This window comes from Kwoniella botswanensis, chromosome 1 (genome assembly GCF_036426115.1).
Source record: "Kwoniella botswanensis chromosome 1, complete sequence".
Classification (NCBI taxonomy): domain Eukaryota; kingdom Fungi; phylum Basidiomycota; class Tremellomycetes; order Tremellales; family Cryptococcaceae; genus Kwoniella; species Kwoniella botswanensis.
The window spans coordinates 5945618-5966765 of record NC_088599.1 but is presented as its reverse complement, the minus strand read 5'-3'; the positions used below and the strand labels follow the sequence as shown (position 1 = coordinate 5966765).

The 21148-nt window shown below is 47.4% G+C and overlaps 10 protein-coding genes across 10 annotated transcripts; 3 read left to right on the top strand and 7 right to left on the bottom strand.

Moving 5' to 3' along the window:
* Window positions 1-262: 262 nt before the first annotated feature.
* L199_002237 (uncharacterized protein) lies at window positions 263-2566 on the top strand (the record flags this gene model as incomplete). The annotated part of the gene is made up of 8 exons (XM_064887984.1): window positions 263-266; window positions 327-519; window positions 596-885; window positions 939-1238; window positions 1288-1703; window positions 1763-2102; window positions 2156-2224; window positions 2277-2566. The coding sequence occupies 8 exons, from the start codon at window positions 263-265 to the stop codon at window positions 2564-2566; spliced, it is 1902 nt and encodes a 633-aa protein (XP_064744056.1).
* A 563-nt stretch (window positions 2567-3129) lies between these two features.
* On the top strand, window positions 3130-5040 carry L199_002236 (uncharacterized protein; the record flags this gene model as incomplete). The annotated part of the gene is made up of 6 exons (XM_064887983.1): window positions 3130-3344; window positions 3391-3564; window positions 3611-3772; window positions 3874-4234; window positions 4281-4577; window positions 4630-5040. 6 exons carry the CDS (start codon window positions 3130-3132, stop codon window positions 5038-5040), a joined length of 1620 nt encoding a protein of 539 aa, XP_064744055.1.
* A 206-nt stretch (window positions 5041-5246) lies between these two features.
* On the bottom strand, window positions 5247-6482 carry L199_002235 (uncharacterized protein; the record flags this gene model as incomplete). The annotated part of the gene is made up of 1 exon (XM_064887982.1): window positions 5247-6482. The coding sequence occupies one exon, from the start codon at window positions 6480-6482 to the stop codon at window positions 5247-5249; it is 1236 nt and encodes a 411-aa protein (XP_064744054.1).
* A 255-nt stretch (window positions 6483-6737) lies between these two features.
* On the bottom strand, window positions 6738-7709 carry L199_002234 (uncharacterized protein; the record flags this gene model as incomplete). The annotated part of the gene is made up of 1 exon (XM_064887981.1): window positions 6738-7709. One exon carries the CDS (start codon window positions 7707-7709, stop codon window positions 6738-6740), a length of 972 nt encoding a protein of 323 aa, XP_064744053.1.
* Window positions 7710-8309: 600 nt separating this feature from the next.
* Window positions 8310-9157, bottom strand: L199_002233 (uncharacterized protein; the record flags this gene model as incomplete). Its single annotated transcript, XM_064887980.1, has 5 exons — window positions 8310-8398; window positions 8450-8590; window positions 8639-8935; window positions 8995-9054; window positions 9106-9157. 5 exons carry the CDS (start codon window positions 9155-9157, stop codon window positions 8310-8312), a joined length of 639 nt encoding a protein of 212 aa, XP_064744052.1.
* Window positions 9158-9200: 43 nt separating this feature from the next.
* L199_002232 (uncharacterized protein) lies at window positions 9201-13395 on the bottom strand (the record flags this gene model as incomplete). Its single annotated transcript, XM_064887979.1, has 4 exons — window positions 9201-9508; window positions 9781-12353; window positions 12696-13291; window positions 13342-13395. 4 exons carry the CDS (start codon window positions 13393-13395, stop codon window positions 9201-9203), a joined length of 3531 nt encoding a protein of 1176 aa, XP_064744051.1.
* Window positions 13396-14034: 639 nt separating this feature from the next.
* Window positions 14035-14670, bottom strand: L199_002231 (uncharacterized protein; the record flags this gene model as incomplete). The annotated part of the gene is made up of 1 exon (XM_064887978.1): window positions 14035-14670. One exon carries the CDS (start codon window positions 14668-14670, stop codon window positions 14035-14037), a length of 636 nt encoding a protein of 211 aa, XP_064744050.1.
* Window positions 14671-14967: 297 nt separating this feature from the next.
* Window positions 14968-16175, bottom strand: L199_002230 (uncharacterized protein; the record flags this gene model as incomplete). The annotated part of the gene is made up of 5 exons (XM_064887977.1): window positions 14968-15360; window positions 15477-15750; window positions 15800-15925; window positions 15976-16044; window positions 16090-16175. The coding sequence occupies 5 exons, from the start codon at window positions 16173-16175 to the stop codon at window positions 14968-14970; spliced, it is 948 nt and encodes a 315-aa protein (XP_064744049.1).
* A 643-nt stretch (window positions 16176-16818) lies between these two features.
* On the bottom strand, window positions 16819-17706 carry L199_002229 (uncharacterized protein; the record flags this gene model as incomplete). Its single annotated transcript, XM_064887976.1, has 5 exons — window positions 16819-16884; window positions 16933-17176; window positions 17237-17289; window positions 17349-17421; window positions 17474-17706. The coding sequence occupies 5 exons, from the start codon at window positions 17704-17706 to the stop codon at window positions 16819-16821; spliced, it is 669 nt and encodes a 222-aa protein (XP_064744048.1).
* Window positions 17707-18205: 499 nt separating this feature from the next.
* L199_002228 (uncharacterized protein) lies at window positions 18206-21136 on the top strand (the record flags this gene model as incomplete). Its single annotated transcript, XM_064887975.1, has 14 exons — window positions 18206-18286; window positions 18345-18566; window positions 18646-18682; window positions 18731-18763; window positions 18822-18949; window positions 19011-19357; window positions 19407-19639; window positions 19694-19836; window positions 19884-20030; window positions 20081-20107; window positions 20161-20359; window positions 20417-20577; window positions 20627-20827; window positions 20876-21136. 14 exons carry the CDS (start codon window positions 18206-18208, stop codon window positions 21134-21136), a joined length of 2220 nt encoding a protein of 739 aa, XP_064744047.1.
* Window positions 21137-21148: the final 12 nt, after the last annotated feature.

Below are 21148 nucleotides of genomic sequence, written 5' to 3'. Positions count from 1 at the left end.
ATTTGTCGTCGTTTGGGAGATCCACTTTCACTAGCTTTGTAGCCTCAAACGAGGTGAACCATATGGTACTCAGAGTGATGTCAAGCTTAACGGGAGTAAGCTTTGATAGCGTGATCTCACATCAAACAACAGACACTAACAATTGACAATACAGAGAAAGGTAAAAAAAAATTCCTTGGAGTGAGGAGATGGATCGTCAAGTTATATAAGAGCAGATATGTAATGCTTCTCAGGCTGCGAGGTATACCCAAAAGCAATCACAATGAGTGGGTTCCCATCTCTGTCGTACTGATTGGCTGTAGCTGATGATAGAGTTGTGAAATCAGGTCAAGTAGCTCCCACTTTAGACCTGACTTCAGCGCCTGTACCACCTCCAGCTCTACCTGGTGGTATCAGGCACAGCGACGAGGAAAAGAAAGACTCAATACTCGACGCCGATTCCGGAGTAGCCAATGGTCATACACTGGACTCTGAAGAGGATGTGGAGCCTACCGATGAAGAGTATAAGACGTTGAGAAAGCGAGTTGTTTATGTTCTGCTATCGGAGTCGTATGGACGGACGGGTCTGAGCTGATTGCATTGCTTATCTTTTCAGAGTTCCCGCTACGATTCACTGGCCAGCGGTTGCCCTTTGTCTCGTAGAGATCGCCGAGAGAGCCTCATATTACGGATCCAAAAAACCATTCGCAAACTTTGTCCGTGGTGCTTTACCCAAAGGTGGTAATGGTGCGGGAGCAGTCGCGAAAGGAGCAGCAGGAGCGAATCAAACTGCCGGTGCATTGGGTATGGGTTCGGTAGCTGCTTCGGCTGTTACTTCGACATTTACATTTTTGAGTTATGTCATCCCAATCCTTGGTGGTATCGTGGCTGATAATTATTGGGGAAGTGCGTGAACTCTTTGCTTGTTTAGTAGATATATTGCTAATACGCTCGTTTAGGATGGCGAACAATCTGCGTTGGAGTGGCTGTTGGAGCAGTAGCGCATGTCATCTTGGTTATACCTGCGATCCCATCGGTCATCGCCAGTGGACACGCTTTCCCACCTTTTATCATCTCAGTAATTATCTTGTCATTCGCAGCAGGATTCATCAAACCTTCTTTAGCACCTTTGATGTGTGATCAATCACCGGTGAAGAAACCAGTGGTCAGGACAACCAAATCTGGCGAAAGAGTGATTGTTGATCCTCAAGTGACCATCCAACGGTACATGCTCATCTTCTATTGGTGCATCAATATTGGTGAGTGCTTTAGGTAGGACCCCTGAGACCTCGCTGAGATCGAATATAGGCTCCTTTTGGATGATCGCCGAATCGTATGTCCAACGATTAGTAGGATTCTGGTTAGCCTATCTACTCCCAGGAATAATTTATATCTTGGTACCCATTGTGCTGGTGGTGGTATATAAGAGATTGTACTTCGCTCCACCTCAAGGATCCGTCTTAGTCGAAACGTTGAGAGTGTGGAAGGGGCTATACAGACGAAATGGGTTTTGGAAAGCTTTCAAAGGTGGCGATGAGGCTTGGAACGAGGTCAAACCGTCCTATATCATCGAGAAATACGGCTCAATCGATGATAAGAAGATCATATGGGATGATCGATTTGTTGATGAAGTCAGGCAAACACTCGAAGTGTGTGCTGTGTCCTGGTTATTGCCGATTTACTACCTTGCTGATGGAGGAATAGGTAACATGGAAAATGACATGGTGAGTTGATATCACCTAGAGATCATTAGATCAGACCTAACCTATGAAAAACCATCTAGTCAGCCGCGATGAAACTCAATAACATCCCCAACGATCTTTTTGGCAACTTCAATCCTTTGTGTATCATCGTATTCACCCCAATCGTCGGACTGATGTACAAATGGTTTGAAAAGATTGGTCGACCCATTCGACCCATGACCAGACTCAGCATCGGATTTGCCCTCGCTTCAATCAACATGATCATCGGTGCCATCGTCCAATGGAGGGTATACAAGACCTCACCTTGTGGATATTACGCTACAGACTGTGAATTGGGCGTATCCTCTGTCCCATTGGCTTGGCAGATCCCTCTGAGCGCATTGCCAGGGATAGGAGAAATATTTGTTGCTGTGACTGCGTGTGGGTGATTTCAGCGATCCAACTTAACCAACCAACGCTGATGTGGTTTATAGATGAGATCGCTTATACGAGAGCACCAGCTAGGATGAAGTCTTTGGTAGTCGCTATTACCCTCTTCAATCGTGAGCGATCCAATCATTTACCTCATCACAATCGCTAACAGTCTTCGCACAGAGGCCATATCAGCTGCGATTGGACTCGCTCTCAGTGACGTGATCAAAGACCCATACTTGATTTGGCCATATGTTGCTCTGGCAGCAGCCAATTTCCTTTGTATCTTCGTCTGTCCAACTGTCTTCCGTCATCTCAACGAACCGATCAAGGAATTTGCAAACATCGATCGACAAGCTGGAAAGGATCAGCCCAATTACCACAAGGAGGCTGCTGCGGCGAGGATCGAGGAGGTAGAGAATGGGAATGGTAGAAAGTCAAGGTGGAATATCTTCAAGAGTGGAAAGGCATAATGTTGAAGCGAGAGTACCCTTTGATTGATTGACAGATACAAGGTCAAATGACCAACGGATGCAAACTGTTCTGCTGCTGTATCTTTTTGTATTGCGCCGTGAGAATAAGCATCAGTTCGTGGCTTACATTGCCCACCACGGCTCAAACATCCACCAAAGTAGTCTAACCCGAGAGACCAAGCGAGTAATTTATTGCCCAAATCACTGGTAAATCGTTCCTGGGACAATTGCTGGTGAATGTTTTGATGCCACCGCCAAGGTATTCTGAGCGAGGATCGGAAAGAAATCAAACCGAATCAAGTCAAACGTGCATGTGCATGTGACATCGCAATGCATGATCGCACTCACTAGCCTTATCAATCCACTGGCAAACCTAGAGTCCGACGACACGGTGCCAAGAAAGACAAGGTTTGACGGGCCGAGTTAATGACGGTTAAATCTTTCACCGTCACTTGGCAATTAGCGTGGTTTGTCCAATATATTAATGAGGAGAGTGCCGTACCCCCTGGGACTCCAATGTTTTCCCCACGGCTCGTAATCGTCTCTTGATACATACACTCATCATGGCCACTGCGAACAACAACCAAGATGCGATCGTCCCCGCGATCGACGAGAAACCCCATATTGACCACATGGAGCACTACGATGCGGATGGGAAGGAAGTCGACGATGTGATTACCAAATCACCCTTCGAAGATCTCCCTTGGAAGAAGACCTGGAGGGTATTCTGGAAAGCAGCTTTGATGTGTATCTTTGCGTCTTTCTCAGCGGCTGCCGAGTGAGTATATACATTGGTAGTCACCTAGCTAAGTAAGATGTTTTAGTGGCTTCCAGATCTCCATGACCTCGAATATAATCGCGAACAAAGGTTTCATCGAGACTTATGGTACGGCTATCGATGCTAAGACTGGTGGGCCAAAGCTAGATGCGGATATTCTCGCTGCTTGGGGTGGTATCCAATCTGCTGGTCAAGGTTTTGGAATGTTGACTCAGCATTTGTAAGTACAGTCTTGTTATATCGACTCCTCGCTGATACACCTTCAGCATTGCCGATCGATTCGGCCGTAAGGTAGCCTTCTACACCCTCTGGGTATCGTTGGTCATCGCCGTGGCCCTGGAAAGTTTCGGTAGAGATTGGAGATCATGGTTATGTGCCAAGCTGTTCTCTGGATTTGGTGTCGGCTCAGTTCAATTTATGACTGGAATGTATATGACGGAATTGGCTCCAGCAAAAATCAGAGGATTCCTCTTGATCTTCTATTCTGCTTGGTGAGTCGAACCCTCAATACAACACCGCTGACAGTCAGGTACGGTATTGGTCAATTGGCTTCCTCCCTCGCACTCAAGGTGATGAACGATAGACAACCCTACAACTACCTCACTCCGATCTACACTGAATGGGCGATGCTCGGTCTGATGGCTATCGTATATATATGTATTCCCGAATCACCATTCTGGTGTGCTACTGCCGGTAAACATGATAGGGGAAGAGCTGTCATCAAGAGACTGAATGGTGGTATAGAGGGATATGACGTGGATTATCACTACAATATCATCAAACGTTCAGTCGAGAAGGAGAAGTCATACCAAAAAGAGATCGACGGGGACGGTCATGGGTTTATACAAGAACTCAGGAATGTCAAAGAGGTGTTCATCGGGGTCAACGGGGTGAGTATACCACTTTTAGAGCTTGGGCATCGCTAACCTGCCACAGTTCCGTACTCTTATCGCCTTCTGGCCAGCGTGTGTGCAACAAATCGGTGGTCTGGCAGTACTCAGTAACTACTCTTCATATTTTGCACAACAGGCCGGCTTCGGAGACCCATTCTTGTTTTCCCTCTTACTCGCCCTCGTCGCCATTGTCTGTACACTTGTCGAAGCGAGTCTCATTGATCTTATTGGACGTCGATCTCTGTTCTTGCTCGGCGCAGTGACGTCGTGGGTTATGTGTATGGTAGTGGGTGGACTAGGTATCATGTCCAATCGATCGGCTACCGTGAACAGGCTAGTGGTGAGTTGATACGACGCAGAGGCATGGTTATATCCCGCTAACCCATCTGCAGCTCGCATTCTCGCTATTCTGGCGACTTGGATCGACTCTTCTTGGTAATTTGGGATGGGCCTATGTCGCTGAAACAGGTTCTTCCCGACTCAGAGCCAAGACAGCCGGTATCGCAGCAGCAGGCGGTGTATGTCTCGGATTGGTATTCAATACTTCCGTGCCGTATATGTTGAACAACACTGGAGCAAACTGGGGACTGAAAACTGCGTTCTTCTTCGCTGGAATCTCCACTCCATTCGTTGTCGCTTCGTTCTTCCTCATTCCGGATACATCAAGAAGAACCGCTGCGGAATTGGACGAGATGTTCAGGAAGAAAGTCAAGCCTTGGAGATTCAGATCATACGTCTCTGATGCACAGAAGGCGTTGAACGAGGAGAGGGAGAGGGGCCAGCAGGCTCATGCTACTGCTTAGGCTAGAAGGGTGGTAAAGGATAGGTCATGGTGCAAAATGTTATAATACGGTCCTTGATTCATTTGTTAAAGTTGTGTTTTCGGTCATTTTGTGTGTTTCAACAGCACACGTTTTATATTCATCAATAGGCCTCTTGTCTCCTGATATGCAGCTCTTGTAGTGAACAATAACATATAGGATACATGGATACAAATCGACTTCATTAATTACCTTGGCTTCACCTCCACCGCGTATACGTGCAAAGCCCCTTGAAGATTACTCCTAAAGATCAGATATTTCCCATCAGGAGTGAAGTTCGCATTGGGTTCTAGTCTATAATCACTCTTCTTCAGATCTACTAGCTTCTTACTCTCGAAATAACCAGGTACAATGAGGTTTGCCGAATCGGGAGACTTCAACCCAGCCACATCGGGGATACCCTTCGGAGTGAACAGGTAAAGCCACGTCCCATCTTCCGCATGAGCAACCATTTCTGAGTCGCCACCATCGCCACAGAAGAGAGAGTTGTTGGGAGATGAGGAGAAGTGGACCGACCATTCGTTACGGTCGAGGTGGTAGTGCGTCCGTTTACCCGTCTTGAGCTCATATCCAGCTACCCAGAAGTCTTCCCCCCGAGGTGTTTGGAGATCGTACCAGATCGTCTCGCCATCATGACTGAACCATTCATGACCAGCTATTTCCATGTTCATCCTCCGTTCGTGAATTTTGTGTGGTATTATAGGCGTCTCGTCGAGTCGCAATGTCCATAATCGATCGACCTGGTGCCATGGACCTTCATGACAGAACATCAAGAGGTTAGGATCGGTGGGGGAGAAGAGGAGGTGGTTCAGCCAGTCGGTAGCCCCGTATACGTCTGTCCTTTGACCGTTCTTCACGTCGACGAGGAATAGGGTCATAGGTACTCTTGCTTCTAATCTTTGAGCGAGTCGTAATTCTTTCGCATCAGCATAAGTCATAGGGGTACCATCCGGCCAGTTTGATACGTAGACGAATTGATCTGTCTCCGGATCTCTTTTACTGAACAAGTCGAGTATGTCTGACTTGTATGTCGGATCAACCTCTACACCAGCGAGATAGGTCTCATCGCAGTTGATGGTCTGGATATCACCGAGAGGTTCTCTACCGATTAAGTGGGTTTCGGAAGTGTCCAAATCGACCCAGTAGAGAGCTTTCGATTCATTGAGACGGTAATACGCTCGACGATACTTCTTACCAACGAAAAGCAGAAAGAAAGGTTCTGAGATCGGTATGACTTGGGATAGCTTGAGAGTAGACAGTTCAATCTTGGATATACCGGTTGGCGTGTTTATGACGACATAGTCTCCTTGCGGGGTGTACGCGTTGAAGTTAAAGTAGAGGCTGGAGGAGCCAGATTCGTCTGATAAACGGACCACTCGATGACCAGAGGGTTCTATCCATTCACGGGGTGTATCAGTCGACATGGTGGGCTGGGAATGTCAGTCTGCGAAAGATCTATTGACAAGTAGCTCATTTTAGCTGAGATCAAGGATTTCATGCCCCTCGGACTTCGGTGTAATGATAACAACCGGCCCGTGTGCCTTGTCGGGCTAAGCCTGCGCCAAGGTTTACACAAGAAAAAACCCGATACATAGAAAAGCTTATGCACGTCTCAGACCAATTGTCCATGTATATATGCTGAACTACATAGACAGTATATAAAATGATGAGCGAGATAGTTAAGGAGCCCCCACAGTGAGCTGGGTGATGATGATAACACCATTACCGGTATGTCCGATCGTGACTGAGCTATCAATTCCAGCGGCAGTGACATAGTTTGCTCCACCACCACCGGATCCCGGTGCGTAGTATTGACCACCACCACCACCTCCACTGTATCCTCCTCCTCCACCACCACCGTTAGACCCACCACCACCACCACCACCAAACCCACCAGCTGTAGAAGCACCGGATACGGTGGTAGCACCGCCAGCCCATGAAGGTTTGGTGCTACCGCCATTCCCGTAAGACTGCGCGACCGGAGTGGAACCTGACGACAGCCAACCAGCACCACCACCACCAGCACCATACTCATTAAGGGCAGAACCACCGTTTCCTCCCGTTCCACCCGCGACACCGGTGCTGCCTGCGCTAGCGCTGGTACTGAAATCAGAGTTGGCATCCGCTCCGGGATGAGTGTTGGGATACGATGTCTCTCCACCACCACCACCTCCCGCAGCGATGAGCAAGTCGTTATCCGTGGTGTATACGAAGGAACCACCTCCGCCACCAGCTCCGAAACCTGAAGATGCGGTATCGGCTTGTCCACCGACGACGAGGTTTAGGACGGTATTCGCGTTGAGGAATATTGTCGCATTGACTTGAGCGGCCGAACCACCGATGGAATCGTAATCGCCCGCCTCGGTCGTACCCCCGGATCCAGCTTGGACGGTGAAGAAGTAGTCACCGGCACTCTCGATAGTGTAGGTGGCGACTGCGCCAGTGTAGTCGAAGGAGAGAGCGTCAGATGGAGCTTGTCGGGCACGAAGGTTGCTGTTGTGGAAAGCACGTTTACTGGGAGAACGGATGGGGAGACCTCTTCGAATGCACTCGGCGTTGGTAGAGCATCTCGGGGCGGGTTTGGCGGTGGTGAAATCGGTCACAGAGGCGAGAGCGAGTAGAAGGGTTGTAAGAGGGGCGTTGAAAAACATTGTCTGAGGGAGTGCGTGGGTCAGTGACGCATTTTATATGCGAGGATGAGAGGCTCACGAATGAATGTAAGTGGTGCGTACCACCGAGTTGGACGTTGCTGTATGTAAGTAGATTGTTGTTACAGGAATCGAGTGGGGTTTGGATGGGTCTTCCAGCTATTTATACGCAAAGATTCTCTGCATGGTCTTGGGTGAACCTCAGCGTAAACAAACAACGCTGCCGCCTCAACGCCACTAGAGAGACCTCATATCGGTCCAGAGGCATGGCTCATTTCGTCGCCTCACTATCCATCCCAAGCAACTTACGAGCTGGAATGTGCTTGGCGGTAAACATGAGGTACCCATTGAGAAGGGCCTGATGTTTGGTAAGGTTACTCGCGTGCCTGAAAGTCTCCACAACCTTAGAAGGTTGTCACTCAACCTTAAAAGGTTGTCACTCAGATCGACCAGAGTCCCTGATACTGTTGTTGACTGTTTGTACATGGGATGGGGCGAAATAGATTATGATACATGAATTCAAGGCTACAACGAAGGGATCCGTTATGCTTCGTGAAGTTTACTCTGATGCTGAAGGCAAATGCTAGGAGACACTGGTCTTCTTCACGTAAGATTCGCGTGACCATTACTAAGTGGGATTTTGCCCTTGACTTTGGCAATTAGGTCGGGTAATTTGTAAGGTTTGATGATGACTGGTGAGCTAGTCAGCATGATAGGCCCTTCTATTCTAGCATAAGACTCACCATCGTCCATCCCAGCAGCTAGAGCCTGGTCTATCTGTCCCTGCCTCGCATTACCAGTCAACGCGATGACGAGCTGAGGCTTGAGGACGCCCTGTGCTTCAGACTGCCGTATATGCTTGACAGCAGTTAGACCATCCATAACTAGGGTCATTTTAGCGCAAGTTCAACTAATAAGCAGATCTGACTCACTTGGCATCTCGAGGTCCATCAGTATCACATCGTAGACCCGCTTTCCTGTGGAATCATGTATACAGTCGAGAGCTTCCTGGCCATTATTCGCTACGTCGCAGGTAAAACCCGCTTTGACAATCTGACGCTTGAGAACAGTCTGGTTGATGATGTTATCCTCGACAATGAGGAAGTGGATGTTGACGGGACCAGGTGTGATCGATTTGACAGGGCTGTAAGAGAGTGTAGGTGCTGGAGCAGTGAGTTTCAGAGTAGATATGGTATCCTCCAGGGTCTTTTGCGGTTGTCCGGTGCGAGCTTGGATGAAGAAGCGGAACACTAAAGGGTCAGCTAAGCTCATGGACGGTCGGACTCACCACTCCCAACTCCTAGCTGACTTTCTAGTTCGATACGACCGCCAAGGAGTTCGGATATCCCTAAGAGTCGAGCTATCAGTTTGAGCCAATCCTCCATCACGCAACACTCACTCTTGCAGATAAACAAGCCCAGTCCACTCCCGCCAAACTTGGTATGAATCATTTTGTTGCCCTCTGTGACATGATCAGCTACACTCATATCGCAATCACTCACGAGAGAATCTCTGGAATAATCCTGCTTGTTCGGTTGGGCCCAATCCAGGTCCAGTATCTTTTATAGCTACGAACAGCCAAACCTTCGTGTCCTCTTCCACAGGCAAAGTAATCGCTGTTTCCTCGGTTGAAGATGGAGCGCAAGTATCATCTGCAGGCGGTGCAAAGGCGATCTCGTATTTCACCGTAATGATCCTGGTTTTACTGGAAGCTGTGAATCGGATAGCATTGGATATGAGGTTGGTCGCCACCTGGTGCAGTCTGACATGATCGGTCTTGATGGAAGCGATTCCTGCACGATCTATATTTTCACCAAACTCCAGTACCAGCTGAATTTTTTTCATCTTGGCCTCGGACGCAAACACAGAAACAATCTGAATGTTAGCTCTATACTACAAATCGTTCACTTACCTTCTTAGCCTCCATCTTCAGATCCGATTCGAAGTCATGCAGTGAGAGCATATCCAATTGGATCCGAGCGAGAGATAAGACGTCGTTGGCTATTCTTTCTTGTACTAATCCGCACTGGTGTATACCTGGCATGTCAGCGTACTTCTACAAATGCTCACTCACTATCTAAAGCCTCAAGATCCTCGTCAATCTCCGCAAGCAGCTCTGGAGTTGCCTTAAAGCCATTTGGTCCTACAGCACGCAGCTGGTCCTGCAACGCCGTCAGATTCTCCTTAACCAGAGAGGAACATTGTAATATCGCAGAAACCGGGGTTCTAATCTCATGCGATGTAAGATCGACCAATAGCTCTTGCTGCTGCTTCGACTCTTCCGCTTCTATCCTTCTTCTCTCCGCTTCGAGCAACTTTTCCTCTTGATAACTGACATCAGATAGACATCCCAGCACACCAGATAAACTGGAGTCGATTTTGTCTAGACGAATGAAAGTACCAGATACCGAAGTTCCATTGGACCATTTCCACGTTTCGGTTGTTTCCCGCTCATCGCCATGTACCACCTGATTCCATTTGAACTCCAAGTCATCTCTGATGCTGTCATCGACGTACTCAGCCCAGTTGTTGAGGTCTACATCATGTGGGATACCCGTGTAAGCTCGGTATGTGTCATTGCCATAGATGATCTTTCCTGTTGCATCGGCTCGGACTATACCAGAGGGACAGTAGTCTAATATCACGTCAATTTCTTGTTGCCGCTGAGCGTACAGCATCTCCAGGTGGGCACGTTTCTTTCCTATTTGCATGTGCAGGTGGACCCGAGCGAGAAGTTCTTTCGGCTTGAACGGTTTGAGCATAAAATCTTCCGCGCCCTCAACGAAAGCAGCCAGTCGTAACTCGTCATCTGTAGCTGCACTAAGCAGAACCATGGGGATCATCCGGGTTTGAGGATCCGACCTAATCGCTGTGAGCAGTTCCTGACCATTCATTATAGGCATCATCAGGTCGGATAGGATCAAATGAGGTGGGGTCTTTTGGGCCAATTCGAGAGCTTGTTTCCCATTGACCGCTTCGATGACTCTACAATATGGAGAGAATATATTCTTGACGTAATGTCGCATATCGGGATTATCGTCGACGAGAAGTAACACATCATTGCGATCGAACAGATATCCTTCTGCACGGGTCGAAGTCGATTCGTTGTTCTCTGAGCCAATCGATTCGAGGTCGGCGTCACTGGGTGATATCCAATGCATCGCTTCGTCCACCACTGCTTTGCCATATGCACCAAAGTCGGTTCGTGCGAGGCTATCTTGAACTACTTGCCGTTCGATGAGGGGTATCCTCGCTGTAAACGTTGATCCATGTGGTCCACCACTTTCCTCGGCTGTTTGACTGGTAATGAATAAGTCTCCCCCGTGCAAACGTACGATCTCTTTGGAAAGCGCAAGGCCGATACCCGTACCTTCTGTTCCACGAGACAGAGCGGTGGTGGCTCGATGGAAACGGTCTGTTACAGCGGATAACTCTGCAGCTGGTATACCAATACCCGTGTCGATGATGGCGATGTCGGCGTGGGTGAGGTAGTACTTTAAATCAATAGTAATGACCCCTTTTTCGGTATACTTAAGTGCGTTACTGATTAGGTTGGTTACTACAGTCTCGAGTAGAGTTGGGTCGACAAATACCATCCCTTCGTGGGGTTCAATCTGGATCTTGTAGTCTATCTTTCTCCTTTCAACAGCTGGTTTGAACATCATAGCTAGATCTTTGACAAATGTACCCAGATCCAATGGCATGAACCGACCGGTAAGTTTACCCGCTTCTATACGTGAGAAGTCGAGTAAAGCATTGACTAGTCGTTGTACTCTGGCAAGATTACGCTGAGCAAGGGACAGAGCGGTACGTTGACCTGATGAGAGAGTTGTACGAAGCACATCGTCCAGAGGTCCAGCTACCAGAGTCAAAGGTGATCTCAGATCATGTGCTGCACCTTGGAACCAGGCTGTTTTGGCTCTTTCCATTCTATCTCTTTCTATCTGTCTATTGATTTCTGCTTCAGCTGCTCGGACTGTACCCAAAGACGTGGTGAGGTGAGCCCGCAACACATGGATCCAATCTTCATAAACCGAGTCGAGGGGAGAGGCGATGTTTAGTCCGATTATGACCACCGCCTGAGGAGTCTCTACCGAACTTTCACTAGATATAGGTACGATGATGGCTGATTCGGGCAGTGCCTCCCATTCGCGAAGCGGGAAACCTTTGATTAAGTCGGTACAATCGTCTACTACAACGGCTTGACGAGTGGATATGGCTTGCGCAATTGGCCAAGATTGTTTATCGTAGCTGTATCGCATACGACCTGCACCAGATGACAGAGCTGAGATTGCGGATAAAGTTGGTGAAGACAATTGATTCCCTTTCATACCGAATGAAGCTCGGGAGAAGCGATCAGCGGATAGAGGCAGGTCAAGGTCCATTGGTGCGGCATGGTGACCCTCGGGGATACCTATCGACGATTCTAGATGGAGACTGACATGATTAGGCTCGGACCCATCCTCGACGCTGTAGCACATAAGGAAAGGGACGTCTTTGGGGTTCTGCTCGAGCACTTCGACAATGCCGTTGTAAAATTCGTTGGTGGTTCTGGCGGTGAGGAGTTGTTCCGATAAATCACGCATGGTCTCTTGTCTTCTTCGAGCGAGGACTGATGCAGTGGTGTCTCGTGTAGGGTTAAACAGGCTGTGATACAGATTAGATGGTAGACCACGAGCAGCTGAGAAGAAATCACCCACCCTAATGGCTTCCCTTCCTCATCGAATAAAGGGATAAAGCTCCAAGTATGATACTTCTCCACCCAATAACCCTTTGGCCCTCGTCTATACAGCAACAAATCGTCTTCTCGGTAACACGGCTCACCCGCAGACAAGCACCGGTCGATCAAGTGGGTTACACTATCCCAGACAGGCCCCCAAGCTTCTTTCGCTCGTGCTGATCTACCCCACATATGAGGATGGTCCACTATCTGAGCGTAGTTGTCGTTGCTGCAGGGTATCAGCGGGAGCTGAACAACACTTGACTCACTATATCATCTGGAAATCATCGCCTAACCACAAGGCATCTTGAGTGGGAGATCTAAGTACCACTTCTATCATCATTTCTATCACTGAAGACCACTTCTCTCTGGGTCCCAGTCGTGTTTTGGACCAGTCTGTCCGTTCGAGCAGAGATTTACAGCCGAGAGAAGGAGGTAGGACCTCGGAAGATCCGTTGTTGTCCAACGAAAGGTAGGTTGGCTCATGTTGAGCTTCAGGGTCGAATAGAGGTGTAGATTGAATTAAGGCCGGTGCATCAGGCGCCACAGGGTGTATAGACGCAATTTTGAAGTCTGAAGGGAGGGAAGTGATCACGCAGAGTGAATTGAGATCATCCTCTCTTGGTACTATCGTCTTGATTAGGTTGAGATGTTTTTGCCTCGCCTTGAGAGGAAATACCGTGTCCTCTTCATCTGCTGATACCCATTGCTCGAACTGTTCTAGTGTTTCTGACTGCATGAGCTCCTCTAAAGTTTCGCCCCCACTCCACTGATCCCACTTATTATTCTTCCATCCTATGCGACTTTGCGATGGGCCTGCATGAGCGTGTTGAGTCGTGAGGATGAAGGCGGGGAAGGGATAGGTCTGAGATGGAGTTATAAGCAAGTTCATGCTACATAGAGGTGCATACTCACCTCGATGTACGAGACTGAAGCCCTGGAAGATGTATCCGAGGTGTTTACGACCATGTTTCTAGGTCTGACACCACAAAGTGAACGATATATTGCTAAAACAATGAGAAGAGCATGAAAATATGTTGAAAAGTTGCATCCCAAAAGATAGAGTTGGAGCACTTCACTGGAATACCGTTTAAAGGACGAGTAGGTAACCTGACAAGCCTGGAATTCAGGGTTTCTTCGTGACGTAAAACACTTAAAGCAGGAATACAGAGCTCCAGAGGGATCAGATGCCGGAGGAGCACAAGACGATGCCAAAAGACACGGACGAAGTGTCGATAATACATTGCTCAAAGGATGGGTCGGAGGGGTCCTCAAGTGGATATCTTCCAAAAGTCATCTCTCATTGCAAGCTGTCAAGCTATGCAGAGTGGATGAAGGGCAGAAGGCATCTGCAGACTGTACAAGAAGAAGTACCAGAACCGGATGCTAGATAGGCGAGTTGAAACCCTCTTTGTCATCTTCTTTGTGGTATAATCAATCCAAAAATTTCATAATACAGCTTCATCGAAGCGAAGCCTAATTGCATCATTCGAGCAAGGACTTCGGACCGATCTTCAACATCACTGCAAAGCTACAACCTAGATGTATCGAGAATAGCCTATGGTCAGTTTAATCGCAATCTCTGGTGGCTATAAACCCACTCACACGTCATATCCCGTCCACCTTCTTACCCTCGCTGATACTAGCCGTATCCGCCGGTTTCAGAGCCTTCTTCAGTCCCTCCAGTATATCCTCGTCCAGCTTCCTAGTCTTCTCCTCGCTGGCCCAACGCTCTTCAACAGCTTTTCGTTCCTTTTCATACCCGCTCTTCCTCTCTATACTCAATTTCTCCAAACTCGTTATCCAGTTCTCCATCTGCCTCTTCTTCTCGTTCAACTCTTTATCTAATCGATTCTTATCCTCCGTGACGTTCTTAAGCTTCGTCTCGAGGTCTTTGATCTTGGGATTTAACTCGTTTCTTACTTTCTCCTCTCTAGCTTTCTCGGCGTCTGCTTTTTCCTTCTTAGCTTCCCTTGCTGCCTTTTCTTTTTCACTTGCTGCCCGCTCGTTATCGGCTTTACGCCCTTTCCGTTCATCCTGTAGATCCTTTTCCGCATCATCTCGCTTGGTATAAGCTAGTCGAGCGGCCTCTTCGGCCTCTTCCAGTCGGTTAGTGGTGTCGTCTAATTCACGGGTGACATTGGGATAATCATCGTACACCGCTAATAATCGCTGTAGGTCGATCGGCTGGCGAGTGAGTGGTGCAGCGCTAGATGTTTCTTTACGACTGTTGAACAGGGGCATGGTGCGAACTTATAAGCCGGGTAACAGCCTTGATAAGAGGAGAAAGAAGTGATATCTGCGTAGGAAGAAGAGATGATGAACCCAGAGTATAACAATGGAGTATCCCCAGTGACGTCACTTTTGTTTACACCTGAGATGGGCAGTACTGTACTCATCATCTTCACTTGAATCTGCATGGTTATAGATACACAATGAATTGATATACTATGATACAGATAACCCAATAAGAAACGCATCTTGTACTGCTTGATCTCACCTGACCCTTAAAGAAACCTGATCTCTTCCCCAGAAGCCACCTTAATCATCCAGATCGTACTTCCTGACCCTCTCAATCTCCTTCGCCCTGGCCTCACGTTCTTTCTCCGTCCATCCATCCAAGAATACAATCCTATTCTTATCTACCGCTTCCCAACCTTCGTTCGGCTCCAAAGCTTGAGGATACCATCCACGCATGATCACACCTGGTCTACCTCCGTCGGGCCAGATTGACGGGACATCGTAAAAGTTGTACATGTCCAACATCGCGTCCATGTGCTCTTCGATCTCCTCGATATCGGCCACACAGAGGAAATGATATCGCAGCGCTGGGTGAATGTTCGTTCGGTAGAGCTGAGAAATGAGCAGGGTGAAGCGATCTGTACCTGGAGGAGGTGGGGTCACACCGGGAAGAAGGGGTGCTCGGATGTTGGTCTGAAGTATGAGTATAGTATTAAGCATAAATCAAGTGTTTTCCGAATTTGCGTTACAAAATGGGCGATCTCAAGCGAAAGCAAATCAAAGCTACTCTAAGTAGAGTTTTTACTCACCTTGACATACTCGAACTTCAGACCTGGATTCTTCTCTTTGAAATTTGTGACATTGGTCATCCTGGTCATTACAAACTTTTCACCTGGTCTACCACCTTGTTTATCCATGAAACATCTCGCTCTCATCATGACCGGAGTTAACGAGGCAAAGTACCACCACCCTCTTGAGTCTAGCTGTGTCCATTGGAGCTTGTTGGGTGAAGGAGAGAGATAGTAAGGGTTGTTGAGGGCGTTGTGCGGTGAGGAAGAGAGATCGGAGGGGAGAACGAAAACTCTGGATACACAAGTGAGCATATCACATCGAAGGAGAGTAATACACCTACCCTCTCTCCTCCTTCATCTCCTCTGCCAGATAGCTCCTTCCAGCTTCGATCTGATCCTTTTCATGTCTGAGGTGGGGCATTGACGCTCGTCCGAGTAAACGGAGGTACATCCTCACGTCGGGTTTACTTGGTAGAACCCATCAATACCGAGCTCTTGCTTTCTAGATACCACTCACTCATCGTGATTGGTTCCAGGTCTGAGATCAATCAACCAGTCATCTGGATTGAGAGGTATACTATGATTACTAGGAACGATAATCAGCAAGAGCTTGAACATTTAGTGAACCCACGTCACAGCCCGTGATCTATGGTCTGTACCTGCATTAACGTGTGCTCTTGCAGTACGAAGGTTCTCGAGGTATGGCCAGAGCTTCATCTTGTGGTTTGAGGCTGGATTATAAAGATGTATCGATTCAAGAAGAAGAAGATGAAGAAGAGAGAGCGACCCAAGGTCATGTCGTGTTGAGAAGTTTGGTGGTGTATCAGTCACTCTATCGTTGATTAAGTGTGTCTGTGTGTAACCGTAAACATGCATAAGTTTGGTAATCAGGGTGCACTTATACTGCGATGCATGAGCCCTAGTATGACCCCGTGCATGACAACGCGTACGATTAAATCGTGCATGCTTTGGGCTGACTTATCCAGCCAGCTGTGACAGACACATACAAAGACGATATCAAGTCTATGCGCTACCAGTCATCGTGAGGAGCTTATCCCATAGTTTCTCTCGATTACCTCGATCCGATGCCCACTTTCCAGGTAATTTAGGATTCAGCTTGTGGTCCCAGAACTTACCCTCGCCTAGATCAGTTGAAGCTAAGATCTAAAAAGGCATATACATCAGCATTCCAAGCGATAACGGTCCTCACTCACCTGTACAGGGATATTAGCGAATTCATCGGGGGTTGTACCCATCACCATCAATCCAAGAGCGCAGATGTAGCTCAGGGGAAATGGGAATTTGTGTATATCAAATGTCTCGGTTTTGACCAGACCTAGAACGAGGTCAATTTGAGTAATCACTGTACGGACATACCTGGATGAACATGATAAAAGGTGTATTGAGGGTATCGTTCGTTAAATACCTACAGTAAACTCTCAGCACACATTATCGCAGATATAATATGACTGACTAGTACTACACTGTCCAGCACGGTACTGTCCCTCATTGACTGATCCACAGTCAACAGAGCTCTGCTTCTCCCATTCTCAGCGAGCTTCTTCAGGCTTAGATCACTTATATCTAGTTTATCATACGATAATCCAGGATTGGCGATGAACATTACTTTTCCTCCTTGAGATATCAATGCGTGGCTAGCGAACAGATAAGCAAGGAGGAATCGAGAGGTCACTTGGATGGTGAATTCTGTTCCTTCGCTATATAATTTATCGGTATTAATGCAGGTTGCCAAAAATCACATAGGGGATAACACCTACCCATCTTCATTTAGGTTGATTGTACCAGTGGGAGGACCATTCTGACACATGACCTTATAGACAAAATATTCCATTACCAGATTATCACTTCTCAGTCAAAAGTTACACTTACAATATAATCCACCTGAACATCACTCAGAGCGCTTTTAATGCTATCGAACGCATTTTTGATCCCTTCCATACATCTACAAAACGAGCATAAGTTGTGGTTGAGGACCGAGATCAAGACATACGCACGAGATATCACCTTTGACGAAATCGGCTTGTACCTTCTCCTCTGAGAGTTGTTTCATCCGATTGATTACCTTCAGCCCTCGCTCTTCGTTCCTACCCAAAATGATCACCCTTGAACATCCAACCGAAGATAGCTTACGAGCTACCGCAGCACCTATGCCTGTCGTAGCGCCAATAACCACGGCGGTCTTACCAGGAGGGAGCTGGTAATCGTTCAAAGATCTCTTGGACTCCATAGCGCTGTTGAAGTTTGTCGGGAACGCTAAGTGAATATCGTGAGCGTTATTACGAGTACACCATTCTCTTAAAAGGCAGTACGGTTCGGTCAGTGACCATTCGAGCTAAGAACACCCCGTAAAGATAAGATATAAATAGAATTTACTGCTCGGAGACCGGCCAGAGGATCAACGGGGTGAGGTCCATTGAGCCGGTCGTGCCTGTCAGCCTGAGTATCGATGTATTACATGTGTTGCGGACTAATGAATAGGGAAGAAGGGCATGGACGAGGATGGGGCTTGATAACATGATGGATGAATGAATGGTGATGATAGTGGGATAGATAACATTTATGGTTGTCCGGTGGAGGTTGATCGCAATGACGATGACGATGATGATGAGCAGTATTCCAACATTTCAACATTTCAACGCTGTATCTTATACATTATACCTCATTGACTCTAGCAACTCATGCTCTTACATCGTCATATACCACTCCAGCTACGATACATACGTACAATGTCAACTAGCACACTCACGAACGTACTGAGCAAGAGTAAATCGCCTTACTTACTTCAACATAAAGATAATCCAGTCGCTGTAAGCTCTCCCTTCATCTCTCTACCTTCCAATCTGTAGCTAATATTGTCCTTTGCAGTGGCAAGAGTTCACTGCATCGACAATATCTCTAGCTAAGCAGCTTGACAAACCCATCTTCCTATCGTCAGGTTACTCAGCATGTCACTGGTGTCACGTCCTAGCGCACGAATCGTTCGAAGATCCAGAAGTAGCGGAGATCATGAATAGGTATTTTGTGAATATCAAAGTGGATAGAGAGGAGAGACCGGATGTGGACAGGATGTATATGACTTATCTCCAGGTGGGTACGCACGTATCTAGTTGGAAGAATGTTTATGATGATTGACGAAAGATAAGCCAAGAGCTGATCACTGAGTTAGGCTACTTCGGGAGGTGGTGGATGGCCAATGTCGATATGTGAGTGAGTATACGACTCATGGAATGAAGCTGACGATTCCAATTTAGTCATGACACCGACTCTCGAGCCTTTCTTTGCGGGTAAGATGACCTTAGACTCTGTAACAGGACTAAGCTAATAGCCCTGCTACTCACTTAGGAACGTACTTCCCCAAAACACGATTCAAAGCGTTGCTACTCCGTATCGCAGAATTATGGGATGAAGATCGAGAACAATGTGAAGCTATGGGTAAAGGAGCAGTAGAGCAGCTCAAGGAGATGAGCGGGGTAAGTAATCAATCTATCTCATGTTATCATGTTATTACGCTGCTTGTTGACTACCTATCAGTCAGCAAATTTCGCAGAAAGTCTGACTACCATCCTATCCACGTCCCCAGCTACCAAAATCTACACCCAGCTCGTCCGTCTACACGATACACGCTATGGGGGGTTCTCAGGCGATGGATCAAGATCTAGAGGTCCTAAATTTCCCAGTTGCTCGATGACCCTTGAACCTCTAGCTAGGTTAACATCATATGAGCTTTCAGAGGAGATAGATAGGGAGAAATGCAGAGAGATGGCCATGAAGATGATCAGGGGGATATGGAAAGGTGGAATACATGACTGGGTAGGAGGTGGAGTGGCCCGATATAGCGTGGATGAGAAATGGATAGTACCCCATTTCGAGAAGATGCTGTAGGTGTACTTTCTTCAAGGATCGATTGTGCTAACTCAGCTTGGGTAGGTATGATCAAGCTCAGTTGGTGACGGGCGCACTAGATTTTGCGTTGCTATCCAACCCATCTGAAGGAGAAGTCGCAGATCAGGTTAAATCTCTTGAAGAAGATAGGAAATTATGTTTCGATTTGGCCAGTGACATATTGGAATATACACTGAGAGATCTGCAATCGCCAGAAGGTGGATTTTGGTCAGCTGAAGATGCTGATTCGGCAAGCGAGAAGGGAGGGAAGAAGTCTGGTATGTCAACTGTACTGAAATTTTGTCGATGTTGCTGATAAAGTATCTTTGCAGAAGGAGCATTCTACATCTGGGCCAAGAGTGAGCTAGACGAGGTAGTGGGTAAAGATGCAGAGCTCGTGGAATGCTTTTTCGGGGTGAAAGATGATGGGAATGTGGAGCTACAACATGATATGCACGGAGAGATGACTGGGAAGGTGAGTGAGTGTGGTTTACACGTACGATCAAGCTGAAATAGCACCAGAATATACTATATCAAGCGAGAGAGTACGCCGAGGTGGCTAGGAAATTCGATAAGACGGAGGATGAAGTGAGGGAGATTACCAAGAATGCTTTGATAGAGCTGAAACAAAGGAGGGACACGAGAGAAACCCCTGGACTGGATGATAAGGTGCGTTAGTCGCATCTATCTATGTCAGAATGTAGGCTGATCCATTACAGATCTTGACCTCGTGGAATGGATTAATGGTAAGTAATATCCCTAAGAGTGATGGAACAGTCTAATGATAATCACCTCACAGGTCTCGGCACTAGCTCAAGCATCGATAAAACTACCTGACATTTACCCCATCAAGTCTCAATGTCTTCCTGTAGCTGAGAAGGTCGTATCATTTATCAAACAACGTATGTGGGATGAAAATAGAGGCGAATTAGCTCGAAGTTGGCGAGAAGGGAAAGGACCAGGTGGTCAGACGGACGATTACGCTTTTCTAATCAGGGGTGGGTTAGTAGGGATAGACTATGTGTACAAAGCTGACCTCGATAATACATTGCTAGGCCTGCTCGACCTCTATGAAGCGAGCGGGAAGGAAGAGCTCGCCTTGTGGGCTATAGAATTGCAGAAACGACAGGACGAGCTCTTCTGGGATAAGCAGAATGGCGGATACTTTGCTAGTGCTCCTGATGAGCATGTCCTAGTGAGGATGAAGGATGCTCAGGTGGGTTATGTGCATCTACGATTGGTTCACCAGCTGATATACACCATAGGACAACGCTGAACCTTCTGCAATGTCCGTGTCACTCCACAATCTCTCTCGGTTGTCACTCGTCGCAAGTGATAACTACGAGCTATACGAGAAGAGAGCGGAAGAGGCGTATCTGTCGATCGGAGAGGAACTGAAGCAGATGCCCAGGGCTTTTGGGTATAGTACGTGTGGGCTGATGGATCTGGAGAGAGGTTACAGAGAGGTAGGTGGTGTATATGCTCGATTAAACGTGGCTGATCGTTCTGGATAGGTCATTATCATTGGCTCACCAGATAACCCTCTAACCCGACAATTCCTGCACTTGGTCCATACTATCTATGCTCCGAATCAGGTACTACTTCTTATCAATCCGTCTCATCCACCCAAAGCCTTGGCCGAGCATAACGGAGTGGTGAAATTGCTCATTGAGGGTGATACTACCGAAGTCACCCTTCGGATCTGTGAGAATGGTACCTGTGGATTACCTATCAAAGATGTGGAAGAAGCAAAGAAGGTTCTAGGTGTGGTATGAACGGGAATGTAC